The sequence below is a fragment of the Theobroma cacao genome, chromosome 6 (genome assembly GCF_000208745.1).
Source record: "Theobroma cacao cultivar B97-61/B2 chromosome 6, Criollo_cocoa_genome_V2, whole genome shotgun sequence".
NCBI lineage: Eukaryota > Viridiplantae > Streptophyta > Magnoliopsida > Malvales > Malvaceae > Theobroma > Theobroma cacao.
In genome coordinates this window covers 24846841-24866236 of record NC_030855.1, presented here as the reverse complement: position 1 = coordinate 24866236, position 19396 = coordinate 24846841, and the positions used below count along the sequence as shown (strand labels likewise).

The 19396-nt window shown below is 34.5% G+C and overlaps 2 protein-coding genes and 1 pseudogene across 3 annotated transcripts in view; all 3 read left to right on the top strand.

Moving 5' to 3' along the window:
• The window catches only part of LOC18597053, a 6175-nt pseudogene extending 1428 nt beyond the window's left edge, over positions 1–4747 (top strand).
• The window catches only part of LOC18597054 (putative receptor-like protein kinase At4g00960), a 13234-nt gene extending 7600 nt beyond the window's left edge, over positions 1–5634 (top strand). Inside the window, exons 8-9 of one of the 2 annotated variants that reach the window (XM_018122893.1) lie at positions 5147–5389; positions 5615–5634. In XM_018122893.1, coding sequence (XP_017978382.1) covers positions 5147–5389; positions 5615–5619 — 248 coding nt within the window. In that variant the 3' untranslated portion in view covers positions 5620–5634. Of the gene's footprint in view, positions 1–5146; positions 5539–5614 lie in introns of those variants that run through there. The other variant, XM_018122892.1, reaches the window with a different exon arrangement.
• Positions 6751–8406, top strand: LOC18597052 (cysteine-rich repeat secretory protein 38). Its single transcript, XM_007025871.2, has 3 exons — positions 6751–6901; positions 7090–7812; positions 7911–8406. Exons 1-2 carry the CDS (start codon positions 6814–6816, stop codon positions 7566–7568), a joined length of 567 nt encoding a protein of 188 aa, XP_007025933.2. The 5' UTR covers positions 6751–6813; the 3' UTR covers positions 7569–7812; positions 7911–8406.

Below are 19396 nucleotides of genomic sequence, written 5' to 3'. Positions count from 1 at the left end.
TTGTTAGGATAGTCTTGAATTGTGATTTAATTAGGATTGTTTAATTCTAATTAAATTAGTATACCTTATAAATAGTCTTTAAATCTAGTTAGATTAGAATAACAATTTCTAATTCTATTAGGATAAGATTCCTAATTAAATTAGGATAAGGTTATTGTATTTTGCACTATAAAAGGACCCTATGGGCTAAAGAATAATTATCACCTAGATTTAGAGAGAGTGATTTAGGTGTACGTGGGATAAAGGTTATGAGTTTGAGACTGTTCTCGTAATCTCCTGATTTTTCTCTTAGTGAATTTTTCTCCGTTGTTGTGCCCGTGGACGTAGGTCATCAAAATACCGAACCACGTAAATTCTTGTGTTCTTGTGGGTGTGCTTGATTTCTTTCTTTCTTTATTCTATTGATTGAGTTAGATCTTGGGTAATTCTTTAGAGACAATTCCGCAATTTCCCAACAAATTATGGGTTCGATAATCTGTCTGCTGGTGAAAACCTCAACAAAGTCAATGCGATTGCACTTTGCAGGGGCGATAGAAGCCAAGATGTTTGCAACAGCTGCCTTAATGACACCGTATCTGAGCTCAGGAAGCGTTGTCCCTTAGCGAAGGAGGTGATCGGGTGGTCTGAATTTTGTATGCTGCGCTACGCCAACCGAGACATCCTCGGAGAAATGGAAATCTCTCCTGGCTCTTGTCTACTCTACCCAGTGAACGTAAAGAATCCTAATCAGTTCAATCAGGCATTGAGTGATCTGTTGAATAATTTGAGCAGTCGAGCCGCAGCTGCAGGTCCTCTTCGCAAGTATGCGGCAGATATCTCAAAGGTGGGCCCTTTTCAAACAATATATGCTATGGTACAGTGCACTCCTGATTTGTCCGAGGAAGAATGTGGCGAGTGTCTAATTGTGGCTAAGGATGAGATTGGAAGTTGCTGCTTGGGGACGATGGGATGCAGGGTTCTTAGACCAAGCTGTTTTTTGAGATTTGAGTCTAACCCATTTTTTAAGACTCCAGTTCCTCTACCGTCACCTCCGCCATCCCCAACTTCTTCTCCACCTCCCTCTACAGGAGGTAAACTATTCAGTCTTGCTGTTTAAATATACTCCAAATCTTCCACTTTCATTTTTTTTTTCGTTCACTTTCATTTAATGCTAAGAATAAAATATTCTCCATATCTTTCACTTCCATTTTGTTTTTCTTTCACTCTTATTTAATACTAAGAATAATTCGATATAATTAAATCTCCTTGATAGATGACCTCTTTCTGTAATCATTTTCTTATTTCAAGTTGCATGCTACCCATCAGCAGGAAAACCACAAAATTTTCTATGTTCCAAGAAAAAAAAGGGAAACTTGGTCCTTATTTCCCTTCTTAATATTAACAGAAATCATTCATGATTAAAAAAAACCAATGGTAGTAGAATTCAATAAAAGGCAACTATTCAAGTAAAAATCTTCGCTAACTATCAATATACTTAGCATAGAGTAAACAGAACAAACAGAGCAAGCAGGGCAAAGCACTTAAAATTAAAAATATTATACTTGGATAGACACCAATTAGGAGTGGTTCACTATGTGACAACCAGATTTGAAGGATTTTTTTTTAATTTCCTTTTTTTGTTAGGTTTTTCTGTTAGTTTGTGGAGATTATTTTTTTCAAAAATTATTTTGTTGAATCTCGAAATTAGAATGTAATGTCAAGTTTCTTGTCTGGTTGACTGAAAACTCTCACGACTTTAGAATACGGTTTGGGTAAGAAACCTGTACAATCACAGCGTAATTTCCACACACAAAGATGAGGTGGCTGTTCAAACACAACAGAAGGAAAAGTCACTAATGCCCAGGAGCAAAAGCGGGCAACAAAACCATCCTGTAATATCAAAAACGGAGGCCAAAAAGCCAAATCTGAAGGCATTTGCCATCTGCTAGAACTATCCAAAAACAAAATCCTAGCATTCCTCTAGAAGATCAGACTACCAAATCAAAACAGAAGAACAGAGCTTCCGAGCACGACACATTGTTGTAACCGTGATACCTTAGCCCCAACCATCAGTACTACTTGTTCTGTTGCCATGCTTTAGAGTAGCACATGAAACCCCTGCCTTCCTCCTAAACTTCCTGTAATCCATTATCCATCATCACAGGTACACTGATCCATTACCACCTTCCACCTCCAGCTCTCTTATACAATGTGGGGATTAATCTTCTAAGTTTATCTATACAATGTGCAAGCATAAACAATTCTAATTCTGACTAGACTCATACTTTTGAATTTTGCAGAAAAAGGCAATAACTCAACTCGGACTGTCATCATTTTTTGTTGCTTCAGTTGTTGGAGTTGTGATCCTAATAACCATCTCCATCTGCATCTTTCTGAGAGCCAGAAAGACCCGGAAAAAAGTTGAAAGTAAGTACTAGTACTCCCCTAATGGCTAAGTCAACATGATATTTGACTTGATTCAGTAAAATATAATGGTTAAAACCGAGTGGTGAAGAAATTTGTGATGAAGAAGCAAACATTATCACTGATTATCAGTGTACAAGTTTAAAATGTGAAAGCAAGTAAGCAAACATGAGAATACTCTTTCATGCCCATGGTACATTATTTTTGTAGGACCAGGGAGTTGTATTCTCTCTTCTCTTAATGAAATCTTTGATGATTGAGCAAAAAAAAAAAACAAGTGATTGGTTCTAATTTTTGTTGTAAGCTGGTCTTTAACTTCAAGGGAGTGGCAGAGGTTTATTAAGTGTGCGCTGAGCTCCTTTTTTTGTGCGTTTATCGGGTTTACTTTGGAAAAGGGTAGAGAGCTTTAACACAATGCGTTTAGCTTAGCTTAGGATTCTGATGCTACCACTGGTCTTGGAGTGGTGGTGCACAGGCCAGGTATTATATGGCAAAAGAAGTATTCATTAAATAGCATAAAGACTTAGATTGGCATAAAGGTTGTAGTGTCAATAAATTTACTTTTCAAAAAAAAATGTGCAAGAAGAATGTACCTGAAATGCAATTCCACTGTTTTAAGTGCATGTGTAAACATTTTACTTTTTGCAGCTGTTGATGAGATTATTAGGGCTGAGTCCTTGCAATTCGACTTTGCCACTGTTCGGGTTGCAACTAATAACTTTTCTGATGCAAATAAGCTTGGTCAAGGTGGATTTGGAGCTGTTTACAAGGTTAAAGAGCCCTTCTATTTGGAAAAGACTATACAATTTATCCCAAATAATAAAATTTTAATTAACCTAAATTTTGAAATCAATCTAAGTCACATATGGTACATTCTACTATTTTCAGGGTCAGCTTCCAAATGGACAAGAGGTTGCTGTGAAAAGACTATCTATGGATTCTGGACAAGGAGATGTAGAATTTAAGAACGAGGTCCTGCTAGTGGCCAAGCTTCAACACCGCAATTTAGTTAGGCTCCTTGGTTTCTGCTTGGAAGGACGTGAAAGGCTTCTCATCTATGAGTTTGTGCCAAACACAAGCCTTGATCATTTCATTTTTGGTACACTTTCACTTTCAAATGGATAATTTTAATGTTTTTTTAACTACATAACCATTTAAAGGAATATATTTGTAAACTAATAATTTCTATAATTAATCCTATAAATTTGTTCTTATTTAATTATAGTAAACCTAAAACTTATCTTAACATATATACTATAGATCAAGTCAAGCATGCACAATTAGATTGGAAAATGCGCTACAAAATCATAGGAGGCATTGCTCGGGGACTCCTTTACCTTCACGAAGATTCTCGATTGAGAATAATCCATCGTGATCTTAAAGCAAGTAATGTTTTATTAGATGCAAAGATGGTTCCTAAAATTGCAGATTTTGGGATGGCAAGATTGTTTGTACAGGATGAAACACATGGCAATACCAGCAAAATCGTGGGGACCTAGTAAGTATCAAATTCCCCTTGAGCTTTGAATTGTTTGTTTTTTGCATAAATTCCAATACTATATGTCGAAGAAACAACATGGAACCCCAAACAAAGATTTAGTTTATATTTTATCATTAAGAAAACCTTAGATCATAAAAATGACGCATGAAATGTTCATATGCAGTGGATATATGGCACCAGAGTATGCTATCCATGGACAATTCTCAATTAAGTCAGATGTATTCAGTTTCGGTGTGATAATTTTAGAAATTGTAAGTGGTAAAAAAAATAATTACTTTCGGAACGGGGAAAGCGTGAAAGACTTATTGAGCTGTGTGAGTATGGCTATCAAAGTTCATGTTTCGATTCTGTTTCATTAATTAAAAGTTGTAACATTAAGCATAACAGAATCATGAAAGTTTCCAAAGATTCTTATTTCACTTTTTTTTATATGCACATTGATAATTTCTTGCAGGTCTGGACAAATTGGAGGGAAGGGACAGCATTGAATCTCATTGATCCAACTTTGAGGGATGGATCGAGAAATGAAATACTGAGATGCATACACATTGGGTTATTATGTGTTCAAGAAAACGTAGCTAACAGGCCAACCATGGCTACAGTTGTTCTGATGCTGAATAGCTTCTCAATCTCCGTCCCAATGCCCTCCCAACCAGCATTTTTTATGGACAGCAACATTGATTCTGACATGTCATCCTCGCGGGGTTATCAATCTCGGATTTCAGAGTCCAAGCAATCCAAAAGTGAACCAATCCCTCAATCCCAGAATGAGGCTTCAATTACTGAACCATATCCTCGATAGTTGCTTCAGAATTGTCTTAAATTCTACAGCTTTTCCAGTTGGCAATGTCACCTTGCTGCACCAACTTGGACCTGTCTCAAGTGGTAGGATTAGGTGAGGATTTAAACAGAAATTTTAAAGGCTTCAGAATTGTCTTAAATTTGACAGCTTTTCTGTTGAATATGGCACTCATTCACTTCTATTAATAACCCAACATTTTCCTTCTGATTAGAATCCGCCATCTCTTTTCGATCCACATATAATCCAATTAACTAGGGTGATTTAATTTAGATGGTCTAAGTCGTCCCTAAGGATGCCGTCAACTTTTGCCTATGACAATTCCCAGAAATATAATTATTGTACCACTACTATAATAAAGTTAACAAAAATATCAGTAATTGAAAAGGAAACCGCGTTTGGTGCGGAAAGAAAACGTATATATCCGTCAACTTTGAGGGATGGTTCGAGAAATGAAATGCTGAGATGTATCCACATTGGATTATTATGTGTTCAAGAAAACGTAGCTGACAGGCCAACCATGGCTACAGTTGTTCTGATGCTTAATAGCTCCTCAATCTCCCTCCCACTGCTCTTAATGCACAGCAACATTGAATCTGACATGTCATCCCCGTCGAAATATTATTCCCGTGTCTCAAAGTCTAAGCAATCCAAAAGTGAAACAATCCCTCTATTGCAAGAACAAGGTTTCAATTACTAAAAACTGTATCCTCAATAGTGCTTTAGAATTGTCTTAAATTTTACAACTTTTCTGTTAAAAATATCACTTATTGAATTAGGTGAGAGTTTAAACAAAGATTTTAAGTATATATAAAGGCTTCGGAATTGTCTTAAATATTACAGCTTTCTTGTTGAAGTTGTCACTCGTTCACTTTTACTGATAACACAATGTTTTCCTTCCAATTAACTAGGGTGATTTAATCTTAGATGAAGAATGGTCAAACTCGTGCCCAGGGATGGCGTCCGGATTTCCTATGTCAGTTGTCCAAAACATTATTAATGTACTACGATACTTGAATAGGAAACCGCGCTTTGGCCCTTTGGGCAAAAAGAAAGCCAAGTTGGTCGTCCATTGCAGCTTGTCATCAACCACTTCCATCTCTATCGAACCCTTCAAAGGGTTTAAATGAATTTATGGTACAATTAATGTTGGATGGTCCCATATATAAAGACTTCTAATTGTTGAATTTTGGGGTTTTTACCTACCAATGGATATGCACTATGCTCTTCTTAATTTAATTTTAAATCACACGCCTTTATAGGCAATTCACCTCTAATTTATTTTCATAAAAAATTAAGATGCATGTCATTTGTTTTGATTAGAAATGGAAAAAATACACCAAAAAAAATTAAAACTTATTCAGTTTCGTTTCAAAAATAAAGATTTCATTAAAGCAATATTTTTTAGTATTCCGTTTGATAATTTTTTTCATAATTTTATAATACATGTTTAGTTGTATATTATCATTTAAAATTTTATTAAACAGTTAATACAAAATTATTAAAAAAAAAGGACATCAAATCAGACACGAAATCTAGAAGGAGAAAATTCTGAACCTCATCTTGTGAGGGCCATACAGCTCTAAGATTGACCTGTTGACTTGCTTTGATCAAGTCAAGAACCCATTCGGTTTCTATTTCAATTCTAAAGTATGTGTGGAAAAAAAACCAATGATTAAAGCAACTGTGGGAAAAGGGCAACTAGAGTCTTTCTTCATTATTCTGTTAGTCCTCAACAAAGCATCGAGAAAAAAAAGAACACCAAAAGTATGAAAAGATTTCTTGTTGATTACGTTATCAAAGTTGTTAAAATTTTAATAAAAAAATCCAAAGTACGGATAACGTTGTCAAATAATTGAAAACTTTAATCTTTTACATATAATTTTTTATAATATATAAATAAGTTTTTTTTGTAATAGATATGATTGAATAAACAATTTGGATTCCTTTCATTACAAGAATATTATTACAAGATTCATTATTCTAATTTTATCTGTCACATCCATCAAGGATATCTTGAGTCTTTCCACTAAACACAATTTATGGCCATAGTGACTGGCATTTGGTTGGTCGTAGGCTTCGGGCCAAAATTTATACCATAGAAAGGAGTATGTTCAAAAAGTTTTCTACACCAAATTTTGTGGAGGGCAAGGAGAGGCGCTGGCGATGGGGTGTTCAGGACTATTCCTGTTTTATTGGTCAGTCATCGTATCTCTTGCTGCTATCGCCTTTGCAGATGATTATGATAATTATTTTTTGTGTCGATACGTTGAGGACAAAGGCAACTACACTGCAAACAGCACTTACCAGGCCAACCTGAACCGTATCGTTTCCCAGCTTTCCTCTCCTACACAATTCAATTACGGGTTCTACAATCTGTCTGCAGGTCAAAGCCCTGACGAAGTTAACGCAATCGCACTATGCACGGGGGACAGAACCCAGGTTGAATGCAACAGTTGCCTTAACCGTACCGCGACCGAGCTCATGCAGCGCTGCCCCTGGTACAAGGAGGCGACCGCATGGTCTCAGTTTTGCTTGGTGAGGTACGCCAACCGAGACATCTTTGGACAACTAGAAAACGAGCCCCGTACTTGTGCCTTCAATCCAAAGAATGCATCAAACCCTGAGCGGTTCAATGATGGATTAATTGAACTATTGAATAATCTGAGCAACATAGCTGCAGCTGGGGGTCCACTTCGCAAGTATGCAGCTGGTAACTTGCAAACGATATATGCAGCGGTGCAGTGTACTCCTGACATGGACGAGCAAAATTGCACTGCTTGTCTAAATTACGGAAGAGAAGAGCTGTCAAAATGTTGCAAAGGAAGGTTAGGATGCAGGGTCTTAGACCAACTTGTATCTTGAGGTATGAGTCAGGCCCCTTTTATCAGACTGCAGTTCCTCCACCGTCACCGCCACCATCTCCAAGCGGGAGGGAGGGTCTAGCACGGGCCCCCGACCCACCTAAACTTTTAAAATTTAATAATTTTTTTTTATTTTTTTTAAATTTTATAATTTTGTTCTCTCTTTTTTTAAAAAAAAATTCTATTCCGCCGCCTCTCCAACACCATCTGGTCCAACACTCCAACTACTCCGACATCAGTAGGAGGTAAAGAATCTATCGCCTTTCTGCTAAAAGACATCTTTCTCTTTCATTTATAATTAAAATTAAAAATGTTGAAGAACTGATTCCTAATCTGGTTGAAGGTTAGGCGGGAACCAACAGAAAGTTAAAGATTGAAGAAGGGGCGCATCATTCTCCGAAAAAAAAAAAAGAAGAAGGGGCTCATCGCACGCTGTCGTTTTCTTTACGTTTCAAAGTTTTGTGTCGAAACGTTAAGTTGTTATGTTGTTTTACCGACTTATGCTAGGTGTAGTAAAACGGTGGATACATTTGCCGTTTTCTTATTTCTTGTTTAAAGTTGTAAGATACCTTCTTGTGTCGTTTGGGTCTTGTTACTTTACTTTTTCTTATACGCACATTAGGGCTGTCGTTTTGGGGTCCTTCTGTTGGAGGCTTTAACAGTTAGTCTGTGTTTGTTATCGTTGGCATTGCAAAAAAACAAAAACATTGTTTTCTGTGCTTAGCTGACTCACCTCGATTTAATCTACCAAGATTGGATCTAATGAATTCACAACATTTTGGAGAGTATATAAATGAAAATGCAACCGTTATTCTTGGGTTGCTTATGATTTTCGAATATACAGCTTTTCTATCATTTTTTCCCTGTTCTTCAAGTGTATCATTTTTTTTCCGGAAATAAATTTCTTTAAAACTTCATCAAAGAACGGTAAGATCTTGAACATGTAAATAAGATTGATATGTAACAATTATACTTTTTTTTTATTTCATAAAAGATTTTTTAACTTCGTTGCGTGTTTAATAAATGAGTTTCCATCAAATCTTACAAAGTTCATTTCAATTCCATGATTTTATTGCTGTTAATTATTTGATGTTTTCCAAACATGATGATAATATTTGCAAGAGAATAAAATTCTATTGTAATTGATTTTCCAAACATAGAGTTAAACGCTATGCAACAAAGAAGAAAAAAAAGGATAGTGACAGGAGAATAGTCAAAGAGACGCCTTTGTTAAGGCCTCTCTTTGACTTTCTCAATCAAAGTGAAAATCATAATATTTAATTTGAAACTTGTGTTAAGATATACACTATAGATCAAGTCAAACGTGAACAATTAAATTGGGAAAGATATTACAAAATCATAAAAGGCATTGATCGTGGCTCCTTTACCTTTATGAAGATTTTCCATTGAGAATAATTTATTGTGATTTTAAAACAAATAATATTTTGTTAGATGCATATATGACTCTTAAAATTATAGATTTTGAAATGACAAGGTTGTTTGTATGTGATGAGACACAAGGCAATACCAACAAAATCATACGGACCTAATAAGTATCAAATATTCTATTCAATTTTGAATTGTTTGTTTTATGCAAAAATTTCAATACTATATACTTCAGAAACTATATGAACCCCCAAACAAAGATTTTGCTTCTTTTCTATCAATAAGAAAACCTTAGATCATAAGAATTACATAAGAAATTTTTACATATACTCAGTGGATATATAATACCAGAATATGTTATGCACGGACAATTCTCAAAATTAAGTCAAATATATTTAGTTTTGGTGTGATAATTTTGACAATTATAAATGATCAAAAAAAAAAATAATTACTGTCATAACAAGTAGAGTGTAGAGGACCTAGTGAGCTGTGTGAGTATATGTACCAAAATTCATATTTGATTCTATTTTGCTAAAAAGTTGTACCCTTAATGGCAATGGGGTTTTCAGGACTGCTTCTCTTTTTGTATTCGGCAGTGATATTCCTTGCTACATTCACCATCGGGGCAATCGATCCTTTCAATATCATTGCGTAAACTCAACAGGTAACTGCACCACAAACAACACTTACCAGGCCAACTTCAAAAGCATCTTCTCTCAAGTCACCTTTCTAATAGAATTCAATTATGGCTTTTATAATCTGTCTACTGGTGAAACCCCCAACGACGTCAACGCAATTGCACTTTTCATGGGGGATAGAAACCAAGATGATTGCAACAATTGCCTTAATCACACCGTATTTAAGCTCAGGCAACGTTGTCCTTTGTTTTTTTGAAAAATGATTTTATTAATCTCAAAACTAGGATGCCATGTAAAGTCTCTCACCTAGTTGGCCAAAGACTCTCATGGTATTAAAACTCGGTTTGGGAAGAGAAACTGTAGAAGAACCTAAAAGCTACCACTCATAAAAAATTTGTGGCTGATCCAACAAAAGAAAAGAGAAGTTGTAGATGCTCATAACTAAGGATGCATCGCAACAAGCCTAACTGAAGTGATGCTATGTCTGAACAAAAAGAAAAACACAGCAGAAGATAAACAAGAACAAAATCCAAAAAACTAAATGTTATGGAAATTGTCCAAGAATCAACAAAGATAAAACCCAGAGAAATCAAGCAAATAGAAAAACAAAAAAAATTACGTGGTTTGGCCTTTTATCTACGTCCACGGAGTGAAACTGTTATTCTATTATTGAGAATTTAAAGTACAATAAATTGACTTTTATGGTTTTCCAAACCAACCCAAGATCCTTTGCACACTCTTTCTCAATAACCTCCCAAGAACACTCATCCAAACCACTTTAACTCCACCTACAGCAAAATACAGAGTTACAAGGTGTTTTCTCTTTAGAGCTCTTAAAGCACTACTTAAAATTCTAAAGCCTAGAGATCCACTTTTATACTATAAAAGTTTAAAATAAAATGTGATTAGGACTCGATGTGAAATAATAAGTTAAAAACCATACAATTACTCAATGTTCTACACAAACAAAAAATCTTAATCAAATAAGATCTAGAATTCTAGTCAACCTAAAACTCAACAAATCTCCACCTTTGACTTGAATTCAAACTCCTTAAACCTCTTCCACCAGTGGCACCTAATTGCAACTTCTTAACTCCACCTACTTTCCAATACCTTGAACAACTCTCCAAGCATAAGACTTTCCAAATCATTGGCCTTTATAATTACCACGACTACACATACTGAATCAAGCATGGTCTAACACTTAATTCCACAAAACGACCAATGCACCTATGTAGTCGTCAAGTCAATGGCACTAATTGTTTTTGGAAAGGGACCTTGAAAACCCTTCCAATTCACTACTAGCAAGATTTTTCGTCCTTTCACCATCGTCTACACCATGGGAATCTTTCATCACCTCCTCGGCAAATGAAATCTCACTTTGGTAGCTACCATCTCCTGTGCAATGTTTCCATCCTTTCGAGGCCTCACATTCTAGATGATATAAGCCATTATGCAAATTTCCCCTCATTAGGACCATGTCGCCTTGTGTGACTTTTACCACTCCATCACAAGCAGAATATCCATACCCTTTGAAGTCTAACAGACTCAATGATATTAAATTCTTTCGCATCTTTGGGACATAAGCCACACCACTCAAAGAGCACATAACCCCATCAAACATTTTGATTTTCACCATTTTAAGACCCATGACCTTCACTATTGACTTGTTACTCAAAGTCAAATTCTCAGCCACCCTTTCTTGAAGTAAATCAAAACAATCTTTTTGATAACATATGTGAGTGGCAGAAGCAGAATCTAAATACCAATCAGAATTTGCATCCATATTTTCTGAGATTGTAGGACATCACAATCATCACCTTTAACAACGAAAGCACACTCACCTTTGTTCTCGTTACTTTCATCCCCTTTTGTAGAACAATCCCTTTTAATATGTTTATACCCTTTGCATTGAAAGCATTGAATATTGTTTGATCTAGACTTGCCACTCTTAGATCTCTTATCGGTTGACTTCCTCCTATGAATCTCAGTTACCAATGCTAAGCCACTTGGATCTCTATCCCCTTCCTTACTTTTCTTTCGGGCTTCTTGAGACATTAACGTTGCTTATGCCTGTTTTAATGTTATTGTATCCATTCCACATATAAGAGATTCCACAAATACCTCATAGGAGTCTAGAAGTGAAGCCAGGAACAACAATGTCTTTTCCTTTTCCTCCACCTTCACATCAACATTTTTCAACTGATCAATGATCCCATCAAATTCATTCATATGCTTCATAAGGTCTCCATTCTCTTCCATCTTTAAGCTATACAACTTTCACCTAAGCTACAACTTGTTGGAAAGACTTTTCGCCAAGTAAATCTTCTTTAACTTTGTCCACAATCTTGGAGTAAAATCCTTATCAATAACATGGTTAAACACGTTATCTCCAATGTAAAGCCGAATAGTGCTCGCACATCTTTGCTCCAACTCTGCCCATTCAACATCCTCCATGTCATCTGGTTGCCCTTCCTCCTTTCTTAGTAAGGGGTGCATTAAACCTTGCTGCACAGAGAGATCTTTTATCCTTCTCTGCCACTGTGTGAAACAAGTCTTCTCATCAAACTTCTCAATTGAAAAATTCGTAGAACTAGTAACTTTTGACATCCTTGTTGAATCTTGAATTTACTGAACCCGAAGCTTTGATACCAGTTTGTTATAGAAATTGGCTAATAATCAACAAAGATAAAACCTAGAAAAATCAAGCAAATAGAAAAACATAAGAATTTACGTTGTTCGCCCTTTTGCCTACGTCCATGGAATGAAACTGTTCTTCTATTATTGAGAATTTAAAGTATAATAAATTAATCTTTATGGCTCTCTAAACCAACCCAAGATCCCTTGCACACTCTTTCTTAATAACCTCTCAAGAACACTCACCCAAACTACTCTAGCTCCACCTCGAGCAAAAGACAGAGTTACAAAGTGTTCCCTCTCTAGAGCTCTCAAAGCACTACTTACAATTCTAAAGCTTAAAGATCCACTTTTATACTATAAAAGTTCAAATTGAAATGTGATTAGGACTCAATGTGGAATAAGAAGTTTAAAATCATACAATTACTTAATGTTGTACACAAACAAAAAATCTTAATCAAATAAGATTTAGAATTTTAGTCAACCTAAAACTCAACATTAAACCAAGCGGAAGAACCAAAGAAACACATCTAGAGACAATACAAAAATGAAGCCAAGAGCCATAACCCTCTCAAGTGTCAACTTTCGGAGATCGCAAAGACTTTTGCATCAGCCTTGCATACCCCATCAAAAATTTTGGTCGCATCAAAGGACAAGCACTTATTGTGTCCTCTCGAGTCAAAAAGAAACAAGAAGCACATGAAAAAAGCCTTAATAGTTAACAAATCTCCACCACTAATATTTCAACAAGGCAAAGCCATTGGAAAAACTAATCGATCAGACTCAAACATCAAAAGAGCCCCAAAACAATCGCACAAAAATAGCCTGAGACTGTTGACAACCCATCAAAAGCAGCATTCTTTCACAACCCACGTAAAGCATAATAAGTCATCAAGAGAAACAACTCCCCACCAGAAAGCTTTGCCCATCAAAGTAGCTATTCAGCCACCAACCAAGGGAGATCCAACAACTCCTTAAGAGAAAAACCACAAAGCACCCATCCCAAAAGCCATCGCCAAGACGAACCTCCCAAACAGGACTAAAAACAAAAAAGCCATCAAAAAACAGCCTTGGCACTCCTCAATTTGACACCCAACCGCTTCATAGCCCTACCCCATGAAGTTTTCCTTAAAATTCCTCAATGTTGCCCTTTTCACCACCCCTACAAAAGGCTCCCAACCAACGACAAAGGCAAAGTAGAAAAGAGACCGAAAACTTGGAGCAAGCCAACCCCAACCCTCCTCTGCATCCGGCAGACACCACAAAAAACCAAAGCACAGTCTTGACAAAACAGCCCAAATTAAAAAGGCATCAGGAATGCCCGGGCACATGGGCTACAAAAATGCAACCCAAAGGGAGCGAAACATCAAACCACAACTCATGCCATCAAAAACACAAATCACAAGAGCAACCATAAGCAACCCATGTGGACAATAAAACATTAGTGCTAAAAAGAGCCAAAAAACTCCAACCCCCGATAAAAATGTTGATAACCTGTAACAATTTTTTTTTTCTGTTTTTTTATCGAATGAGGTGCTTGGAAAATTGGATGGTCTGGATATTGCATGCTGCGTTACGCCAACCGAGACATTTTTTGGAAAAATGCAAGTCGCTCGTGGCGCTTGTTTTTACAACATACAAAATGCAAACAATACTGATAAGTTCAATCATGCATTGATTGACTTGTTGAATAATTTGAGCAATCAAGCCGCAGTTGCGGGTTCTCTTGGCAAGTATGCAACAAATAACTCAACGATGGGCTTTTTTCAAACAGTATTAGGGCTGAGTCCTTGCAATTCGACTTTGTCATTGTTCGGGTTGCGACAAATAACTTTTCGGATGCAAATAAGCTTGGTCAAGGTGGATTTGGAGCTGTTGTCAAGGTAAAGAGCCCTGAAAAAGACTACATACAATTTATCCGAAATAATAAAATTATAACTTAAATTTTGAAATCAATCTAAAGTCACGTATGGTATATTCTATTATTTTCAAGGTCAGTGTCAGTTAAATTTTTATTTATGCAAGTATACATATCGAAAAGATAATATAACTGTAAGCATAATCAATTCCACAAAAAATTGATCTAAAATTTTACAAAGTACTAAAATTAGAATAATTTAATTTTATTCAAGCAATTAAAATATGAATTCTAAATAAACTAAAAATTAGTCAACTAAAACTAATCTAATTAAAAATTAAAACAACAAGATAATTGGATAGAAAGGAAATCAAACAAGCCTAAAATTATAATATTCTTCATACTTCATGAAATCTTAACTCTCTTTCTTAACTTATTTCAATGGGTTAGATTACTAACCTAGAGTTCTCAATTATTTATAAGGATCTCTCGACTCGTTTTATAAAAATATCTATTTTAACCAAACCACAATATCCCTATGTGAATTAAATTAAAATAATCTCATTAAGTTCAAACTCTAATCTGGCTACATATGGCATATAGATATATCTTTATCCTATACACAAATCAATTAATATCATTATATGTTATCCCAATTTTAATCTACACTAAGCTTTTTTTTTCAAGTTTGTTTAGGTTCCTAAATCAATTTAATTGATGATCAGACAATTAAAAGCTTTAAAAACAAATTGGAATAAATAATTCAAATCCCATTAAATATAAGCAAGAAAGAGATTAAAAATTTAGATTACATATAAGTGCAATTGCAATCTTAGAAAAATAAAATTACCTACTCATAATTGCAAAAACAAGTAACATTATATAATTTCAACCATTTACAGTAATAAGAAAAATAAAAGCTACGGAAGAAAACAAAACAATAATTTGCAGCCTTACTTTTCGAGTTTCTGCCTAAACTTTCAACTTCTTAAATCTCTAAAAGTTGTATAACATAATGTCTCTTAAAAATTTCTATTTATACTAACAATCTTAACCTAAAATTCCTTAAGTTAATCTATTGATTCTAATTTTTGGGCTTAAAAGTGTTATAAAACCCAGACATCAAATATCATCTTTCAAAATTGCCATTCTTGTAGAATTATGCCCAGTCACCTTTTGACGCGATTTTCTCTATCTTTAAAGCAAAACTGAGTAAAGTGATCTTCATAAAAGTTGTAACTTGTTTATTTCCAATGATGCAAGAATCGCATCATTTGAAGTTCTGTAGTGAGAGTTATGGGCAAATTACTAAAGCATGTGCAAACAGAATTCTGGATCCTTCAAACACATACTTTCTAAAATTAATCCTCGTTCCCTTAAATCCTACAAAAGCATAAAACTATTAATAATGGTCAAATTAAAATAAATAAACAAAAAATTAAAATAACTTAATAAAAATAAACTAATTATAAAAATAATTAAATTAATTAAATTATAATTAAAAAATAAAAACTTAGTTAATAGTTAATAATAAAATTGAACTAAAATAATCCTATAAAATAAAATTATCAGTCACTTTCAAATGGGCAAGAGATTGTTGTAAAAAGACTTATCTACGACTTCTGGACAAGGAGATGTAGAAGTTAGGAACGAGGTTCTGCTAGTGGCCAAGCTTCAACGCCGCAATTCAGTTAGGCTCCTTGGTTTCCGCTTGGAAGGAGGACTTCTCATATATGAGTTTGTGCCAAACACAAGCCTTGATCATTTCATTTTTGGTACGGTTTCGTTTCACTTGTCCATTGATAATTAATTTTTACGTTTTTTTAGCTGCATACCACCAACAAGGAACATATTTGTAAACTAATAGTATCCTGGAAAAACATAAAATTAATCCTAGTAATTTTTCCTTATTCCATTACAAACAATTTGCAACTTGTGTGAATATATATACTATAGATCAAGTCAAACGCATTCAATTAGATTTGACAAGGTGCTACAAAATTATTAGAGGCATTGTTCGTGGGCTCTTTTATTGAAGATTCTCAACTGAGGATAACCCACCGTTGATCATAGAGCAAGCAATGTTTTGTTAGATGAGGAGGTTGTTTGTATAAGATGAAATACAAGATAATACCAGTAGAATCGTAGAAACCTAATAAGTATCAAAATCCCCTTAAGGTTTGAGTTGTTTGTTTTATGCATAAATTCCAAAACAATATGGAATTTAAAGAGCATGAAACGCGAAACAAGATTTAGTTCCCATTGTATCATTAAGAAAACCTTGGAGAGATGAGAGTCCTTGTATGTTATTAATCACTGCTGCCACGTCGGGTTTTGGTCTTCAAAGAGATGCACTTGGGTCCGTTTCATCCAGGTTTTGTAAGTCTTATGACTAGCTTAATTTTTGGTTATGTGTCTGTCTCTTAATTCAGAGGAATGATAGAAGCTAAGTTTTAAACTTATAGCTGAGCCTTTGTCTTTTTGTTGCTTGGGTTTCATGGGTAAAGGGTAAAGAGATGTTTTGCCTAATTTAGGGATGAGAAACTGCTAGTATTATTTTGAGAGGCGATATGAAGTGTTAGCGTACAATGAAGGAAGCACAAACTAGATGGCATTGGATTCTAGTGCTAATAAAATTGCTTTGCAAAAAAAAAAGAGAAAATCTTGGATCATTAGATTGAAATAAGAAATGTTCATATGCAATTGATAAATGACACTATAGTATGTTATGTTTGGATAATTTTCAATCAAGTTATACGAATTTAGCTGAAGAAACAAAAATCAAGCATATTTAATTTTGATGTGATAATTTTAAAAATCATAAGTGGATAGAAAAACAATTGCTTTCGTAACGGGAGAGTACCGAGGACCTACTGAGCTGTGTGAGTATGACTATCTAAATTTACATTTGTTTCTGATTTGCTAAAAAGTTATACCCTTAAGCATAATAAAATCATGAAGGATTAAGGGATTCCAAATATCACTTTTCTATGTGTAAATTGATAATTTCTTGCAAGCATGGAAAAATTGGAGGGAAGGGACAGCACTGAATCTCATTGATCCTACTTTGAGGGATAGTTCGAGAAATGAAATGCTGAGATGCATCCACATTGGATTATTATGTGTTCAAGAAAACGTAGTTGACAGGCCAACCTTGGCTACAGTTGTTCTGATGCTTAATAGCTTCTCAATCTCTCTCCCAGTGCCCTCCCAACTAGCATTTTTTATGCACAGCAACACTGAACCCTACATGTCATCCTCGTGGGTTATAATTCCCTAGTGTCAGAGTCCAAGCAATTACTGAATTATATCCTCGATTATGCTTCAGAATTGTCGAGAATTTTACAGCTTTTCCTTTGAAGATGTCACTTGCCGCACCAACTTGGACTCGTCTCGCTTTTGAGCTGAAAGATTTTTGATAGGATTGCTGATAAGGTACCCTGCTTTATGTGTTTTGTCGTGGGGTATTCTATCATGCTTACAGGCGAGGCTTTTGTTTTTCAGACCTGAACTGTACAGATCTTTAATTTCATCAATATAGTTACATGCCTTTCAAAAAAAGAACACTTGGACCTGTCTCAAGTTGTAGGATTAGGTGAGACTTTAAACAGAGATTTTAAGTATATATAAAGACTTTCAATTGTTGAATTTTGGGATTCTTACGTACCAACCTTTATGCACTATGCTCTTTTAGATTTAATTCTACATTACATGCTTTTATAAGAAATTTATTTCTAATTTTTTTATAAAGAATTAATTATGCGTATCATTTATTTTGATTAGAAATGAAAATAAAATACACAAAATAAAAAAAATTAAGACTCATTAAATTTCGTTTCAAAAGTAAATATTTCATTTAGTAACATTTTTTGGTATTCCGTTGATAACTTTTTTCATAATTTTATAACACATGTTTAGTTTTATATTATTAAACAAAACTCTATTAAATATTTAATACAAAATTATAGAAAAGACATCAAATCGGACACAAAATCTAGGAGGAGGAAATTCTGAACCTCATCTAGGGATGTGTACCCTATAATAGGATACCCAAAAACGAGTTCGAAATGGATTCGGGTAGGGTTCAGGGGTTCAGGTATCATACTTTGGATACCCGTTACCCGAACTAGTTTACAATACCTATGTATTTATAAAATTGTTGCATCAAGACTCAAACCCTAACCATGTAGGGAAACACTCACCATCTCCACCATCTGGATAAGTAGTTTCCTTTGTTGTATAATGACAAAATAATATATTTAAAATATAATTAGTTAAATAACTAATGTGATGATATGAAAATATATAAATAAAAAAATTATTAAATTATTAATTATGTTTAAATAATATGAATATCATATCATATTACAGAGAAATATAATTATATTTTTATTTTTATTAATGTAATTAGTAGTTAATTTTATGAAATACGTAAAAAAATATTATCGTATATGTGTCATAACGTGCGGGTCCGGGAACCCATCCGTCAGACGCGGGCGAAAATTAAATTCGTTTAGGAGTCACCACCAATCTTTTTTTATCTAGGTGTGATTGGTCACCTATTAATCTGATTCTAATCGACGAAGTCCTAAGTTAATTTTAGGTTCGTCTAAAGAACGAGAACTAGTCTACATTTTTAGAGATGGGTTCGGGAGTGCGGTTATGCACTGAGTAGGGTTAACACCTCCGTGGCGCCCGTTCCACGAACAGTATCATTTAATCTTAAGTTATCTTAATATATCCTACTTTTAATTCAATCCCTACTTATTAATTAAATTTTTATTAAATTGACTGACTGAGAGTTTTTATTTGGTTTTACGTATGCACATGATGTAAGCGTAAAATGATATCATGACTTGTTTGTTTTAAATAATGGAGTCGGTAATCTTTTATCGGAAAATTATTCGAAAACCATCCCAACGCTTTGGTGAAGTCTCGAAATTCTCCTCACCTAGAGATATCCCCGGAAGAACTTGTCTCTACAAGCTCTTCGGGGAAATCTCATCATCGAGATTCCCGCACCATTTGCAAAATAAATGTGGCATGCAATGACAGTATAGAATGATGACATCTACATGCACGCGTTTATTGAATTAAGCGGTTCATAATTCATCCAATTATGTGTTTAATAATTTATCACCTTATTTATATATTTATTTTGTCATTTTTTTCATGAATTATTTATTTATTTTATTATTATTTTTTTGTTTTTTTGTTTTTTTTATTTAGATCCATATCTTTTAATTAACATTGTTGATTAACGTTTAACTTGATTATATAACTTATCAAATAAACAATTAATTAATTTTT

Coding starts and splice junctions, on each gene's coding strand:
- LOC18597052 (XM_007025871.2), top strand. CDS start 6,814: ATGTTCAAAAAGTTTTCTACACCAAATTTTGTGGAGGGCAAGGAGAGG. Junction 6,902..7,089: donor GGACTATTCCTGTTTTATTG/GTCAGTCATCGT, acceptor ATCTGTCTGCAG/GTCAAAGCCCTGACGAAGTT.